The following is a 5,700-nucleotide window of genomic DNA, read 5'->3' as shown; positions in this document are numbered from 1 at the left end:
AAACAAGCCCCTTCTCATGGACTCCATGCTGAGTGCCACAGCCTGTCTGATACCTGAGTGCTCCTCCTCAAATCCCTGGTGTGCCTGGGCAGCTACATCCCAGCATACTGAAGAGCCCAAGGCTTCTTTCTCCTGAATCACCAGAGCATCCGTGGAGTCCATCTGAGGTCACTGACGAGCTGGCCCCTCCACCATATGGGTAGTGACTAAAATATGGCTTTGGGAGCTGCATGAGACTCTTCCACAATTCTGACTTCCTGAATTTTTCTTCTCCCTTCTCCCTGTTGCCTCTGTGGCTTCCTTGCTCTGAAAGCATTCTGGTGGCACTGCCTTCCAGCCATCTCTGGCAGACTTGCCACACAAGAGCAGAGCACAGGGATGCCCTAGTCATTGTCTCTCTGGTGGTGCCCAGCTGCCCTGGTTACCCCAGGGAGAAGGAGACGAGAAGGCCAGGAGGTGCTCCCCCTGCAGCCTGGGGGGAGCCCTGTTGCAGCCTCACCTGGACAGAGGGATCTGGACTAGCTCTGAAGTAGCCTTGCCTGGGATCTGCATGTTAGTTCTGGGCAACAGGGCACCTGAGAATAACCCTTTTTCCCCTCAACATCCCTTGGCACAGCTCCACAGTGCTGCTGCTGCTCCCACATTGACCAGTGGTGAGCAGCCTACACCTCTCCAAACCAAAAAAACTTGCATTCGAATTAAGGAAGCCATCAAAAAATACTCATTAGCTCAAGAACATTTTCACTGGGGTCTTTTAGGTGCAAGTCTTACTCACTGCTCAGTGGGACTTCCCTGCTGCCACACCTGGGTTTAGTGCTAGAATCCAGCTGCACAGACAGTGGAGGTTTTCTTGCCTTTCATTCTAGTTTGGGAGCTGGTGATCATTTGTTGAATTAAATTACAGTACTTCCTTTTAGAGTTCTCCCACCTCAAAATGTCCAGACTACATCACCACCAAATTACATTGATAACTATTGAAATCATCAGAAACATATTGGAGTTGTTATAAACAAAATTCCTGTCCCCACTCACACAATCTCTGCTGAAAATCTTGGATCTACATTTCCTAGGGCATATTTATATGATCTTAAATAAATATAAAATAAAACAAACCCAAAACCAAACAAGCAATAAAACTCTGTAAGGGACTACAACAGAAGAAAACAATCTTCCCTATAGTTACATTCCCAAAAACATACACTGGCACTGTACCTTGAGCAGCAATTTCCTGAAGTTCCTTCAATAAGTTTTGGTGGCGAAGGATAGAAATAATTCGTTCATCTGCAATAGGGGAGACTTAGTACAGAAAGTAGTCAAAGAAAACCTCCCCACAACCCCAGGAAATGAAAAAGAACCCCAAATGCCACTCCTTCTTCATTTGCTCTTTTCTTTCCCTTGGTCTGATTTGCTCTCACATCTTTTAACCATATGACTAAGATGACAGGAAGGTCCTATGAAAACCAGGCAGTTTGATGTCTCCCAGCACCCCTGTGGCCACAGTGCCAGCACAAGGCATGGCCTGGGACAAGCAGTGGCACCATCCCTGCTCCTGTGGCCCTGCAGCCCAGTGGAAGAGGGAGGTGAGCATGTCAAGGACCCCTTGATAGGGGTCTTGGGGCCAGGGCTCAGCTGGTCAGGGCAGGACCAGCCCCCACTCACCAAACTTGCTTTTGCTGATACCCAGCATTAAGTCTGAGGCAGTACCTCCTCGGAGAGTTTCTAGGCATTCCTCACTGATCGGCAGGGGGTTTGGCTTAGATAAAGTATCAGAGATGACCTCTACAATGCACTTCATCACCTAGAAAAAGAAAAAATACAAATTAAAGAACTGGGGTTTTGTCTTTTGTTCCTCCTTGTTACCCAGGCTAAAATACAGCAGATGATGGCACAGATCTTCTTGCTTTTCTGGTCAAGACAGAACTGAATGTTCAGTTCCTGTTTTCCCTAATGCAGGAACAGAAGGTACCTCCTGCAACTGAGAAGTGAGCAAATTACACGTGACAATGGAAAGAGCTTCTTCCACATGACACACAATTCAGCTGAGGATTGCATGGCTTCAGACCATCCCAGAGTCTGGGCACATCTGGAGAGTAAAGGGTATCTGGATATATACATAGAAAATCCAAAATCATCCTCTTTCAAGTCAATATATCTCAACCTGCATCTCATAAAAGGACTCAGTGGGAGGTTGTAGAGAGCACAAATGGTCACAGCTGTTCAATAGATGACCTTGAAATCTTAAAAGCTCTTCAAACCCTGGGAAAGACACCATAGTTAGGTTGAAGCCAGGCATGGAGGGTGAGGTGAGGCAAACTACTTTCAAACACAGATGAGAAATACTGCTCTCAAACCCTAGAAAAGGACAAGACAATCTGGAGAAGTGTTTGACCTTGTGCTTTGAGTGTTCAAGCCATCTGTTATAGACTGCAAGAGCTCTACATGATAGTGGGTCATCTGAAAGCAAAGAAGTTCTGACACTTCTCAGACAGGGTGAACTTTGGGCCCATCCTTTCCAGCAGCCCTTTTCTTTGGTGTAAAACGAGGAGTGTTTTTTATCTAAGTTATCATCTGTACTGAGATTGCAGGCATCCTTGCCATGCCAAGACACACTGCTGGGAGCCCTTGTGTGAGGTCATGGTAGAACCCAATGGTCACACAGGACAGAAACATTTACTACAGTCTGGTGCTGATTAGTAGTGTAGAAATCAGGCTGCTTAGCTCAAAAGGATGACTATTTACAAAGCAATCTTAGGAAGAATGCAGGGCTTGCAATTGCCTGTGGAAAAAAAGAGGCTAAATTGAAAAAAGAATACAAGTAAGCCTTGGAGGGAAAAAATTCACTCAATAACTTCTTTCTCCTGATGATTTCAGCAGGCAGCCCTGAGAGCCCTGACCTCCCTCACAATGTACCATTCTCAGGAGAGCGGAGCACTGTGGCTGCAGTAGAAATTAAACACAAGTCAGCAGTTCCCAGTCATCCACAATGCTGTTCATTCAAGCAGTTGGCTATATTCACTGGACAGCTGGAATGGGCAAATTTTCACCCTGTCTAAGGAGAGAATTCTGCTTTTGCAGATCACAGCCATAAAGTGCTGAACTGCTCTATTCCTTACACAGTTTGAGGGAAATGTCTGATGGATTAAAAATGTTACAGAAAAGATCTAAAAAAAAAGAAAGCAGGGGAATTTCCCTGGTATCGTTCTCCTATATCACAAGCAATCCATTAATACTGATTTTAGATTACTTTGAATCACTCTATCTTTAAATAGAGTAAAAACCAGATTCTGATGTTGCCCTCTTGTGTTTCCCAACTTCTGGACCCACTTATTGCAGCAGTATTTGATGCAGCTTCAGAAGTAAAGACTTTCTCAGCATGAGATGTAAGAATCTGATTCAATGAAATATTCTATTCAAGCTTTTTCAAGACTTCTAAGCTGAACTAAAGTCTTTGTCTGAGCACAAGGAAACACATCAGTTGCCACAGAAATACATTCACCTCTGTGGAGGAACTCTGTAAGGTAATGAAATGAAGAGTGCAGTCATCCCACAACACTTTCCTTGTCTTTTTATTAGAGGAGGTCTTGCAGAGTGAGACTTCACAAGGTCATGAAATAACAGCCTGCATCAGGAAATGGAGGAGATCCTTTCCAAATGAATGTAATTAACCCAGTGCAGAAACTCAGACTGGAATTTTGCCATAGCTATCATCTAACCATGAGCATGTAACTAGATCCTTAAGAGCAGCTCACAATGCCCCTACACAGAAATCTCCAAAGAATTCTGCCCTTACAAGGACAGACTTCTCCATATTTGAGCTCGGCTATGCTCAGGCCCTCCTAAAATGTATGGTTGTAAGTGGGAAATAGTGTCCTTCAAGCACAAGGGTGGGCAAACACCAGAGACATTGTAAATGCTTTGGTCTTGTTCAGCTGCCTATAGAAAGCCCTTGGTGTAAGGAAAGTCTGATGAGCTGTCCAGGAAAGGCCTGCACGTGCTGACTACCCATTACACAGCCCTGAGCCACCCACAAATGCTGGTGGCAGAGAGCAGGGTGTGTAGGAAGAGCTGCAGTGCTTGCTGCTGCATTCATGTGATGATATCCCTGCTCTGATCTGTTCCATAAGACCAGGACTTCCTTCCCTGAAATGTTGTTTCTCAGAGGATGGTGAAGGCAGGAAAGCCCTAATGGCTTCTTCCAATTGCAGCAAATTCAAAAGAAAGCTGATTTTGCTCTCAGCTAGAGCCCATGTCAGTATAATACCCAGGGGAAGGGGGAAAGTCTTGGGAAAGTCCTTCCTTGGTGGAAGCATTTCCATAGAGTTGCACCAACCGCCACAAAAGTGACATTCTTTACACATAGAATATACTGGGGAACAGACCTCACAAGGAAAATTGTATGATTAATGGATTGTCCCACCAGATGCCCACTTTGGCATGGACAGTTGAAAGGGTAAGTGCCTCTTCCTCAGCAGCACACAGCCCAAGGAAGACACCCAGTGTCTCACAGCTCATGGCTCAGCCCCAGGAAGGGCTAAGCAGGCTAAAACTCTTAACAAAGCAACTGCTCTCCAGGCCCAGGCATGTCTCACAGGAAGTAGGGAGGCGTTGCTCATGGCACACGTCCTAGATGTAACCTGCAATGGAGCTGAGACTGGCATCAGTGTGCCCTCCCCTGCTGCTGCCTGTGGAAAAACGTGGCTAGAAGATTTCATAACATGAAATGGTTCAAGAAGTAAAAAGGAAAAAGGCTGAAGTTTCCTTTATGTCTGATGTAGATAAACACAGGCAAACCCCCCTATCCAAGCATTTAGGTGCCAAAAGGCCGATAGGAATGCACGTTTGTGAAGTGCAGCTATAAATGTTGGAGGGTGTGACACAGATATGTGCACAGAAGCCTGTAAAGGAGGGCTGGAGAGGTCAGCCAAGTCCTGCACTGCTTGTAGCCATCCAGACAGGCTGAGCAGGAGCTGAGGATGGATTAGCAAGCTGAGAGTACCGGTTGCCTATTTTTTCTGGAGCATGCATGTTTAAGTAGCACACCACACACGTACAAAGTCACATGTATACACCCCCAAACACACACAGTTCCTGAATCACATCTCCCCCCACTCTCCCTTGAGTCACCTCCTGTTGGGAGCTTTGAAAAGCTGAAAGTAGGAGGACTAGGGAGAGTTATACCCAGCCTCCATGTCCTCTCTAAACAAGCTTGTCTGATCCCTGTGTTGCATCCTGAGACACTTCCTTGGCTGCCCAGAAGTGGATGCACAAAGGGTAAATTCTGTTAGGAAGGGAGCAGAGATGGATTCCACTCTAGGGATCTCATGCAAATTCCTGGCACTTTCTACACGGTAGTTCAGTGGGAGTGGCCCAAAACCAACCACCTAGTTGGAGGTGAAATATCACATCCTTTCTCTTCATTTGACCATTCCACTACAGGCTCATCCTTACCTTAGTGTCACCTTTATTCATGTCATTTGTCACAGGAAGGGAGACGGCTGTAAGGTAAGGGGAGGGGGAAAAAAAGAGAACATGTTATTCATCTCATCTGGAAGACAAGCAAAGAAACACTATTCTTCTAGAATGGGAGTGGAGAAGAGGGGCATCTCTCTCTGATGGAACTGGTCCCTGTGTGCAGCAGCTGGACGTGTGCACCATTCCCGTCTTGGGAAGGGAAGGGAAGGGAAGGGAAGGGAAGGGAAG

General features: G+C 46.0%; 1 protein-coding gene across 1 annotated transcript in view; it reads right to left on the bottom strand.

Moving 5' to 3' along the window:
- Positions 1–5,700, bottom strand: part of CHGA (chromogranin A) — a 13,806-nt gene that overhangs the window by 7,575 nt on the left and 531 nt on the right. Inside the window, exons 2-4 of the mRNA XM_008629719.2 lie at positions 5,449–5,495; positions 1,705–1,798; positions 1,213–1,281 (exon numbers count right to left, since the gene is read on the bottom strand). Coding sequence (XP_008627941.1) covers positions 1,213–1,281; positions 1,705–1,798; positions 5,449–5,495 — 210 coding nt within the window. The remainder of the gene's footprint in view (positions 1–1,212; positions 1,282–1,704; positions 1,799–5,448; positions 5,496–5,700) is intronic.

Source organism: Corvus brachyrhynchos, unplaced genomic scaffold (assembly GCF_000691975.1).
Source record: "Corvus brachyrhynchos isolate BGI_N302 unplaced genomic scaffold, ASM69197v1 scaffold1, whole genome shotgun sequence".
In the NCBI taxonomy this organism is placed as follows: Eukaryota; Metazoa; Chordata; class Aves; order Passeriformes; family Corvidae; genus Corvus; species Corvus brachyrhynchos.
Note: the sequence above shows the minus strand (reverse complement) of the source record. Positions and strands in the feature narration are given on the sequence as shown.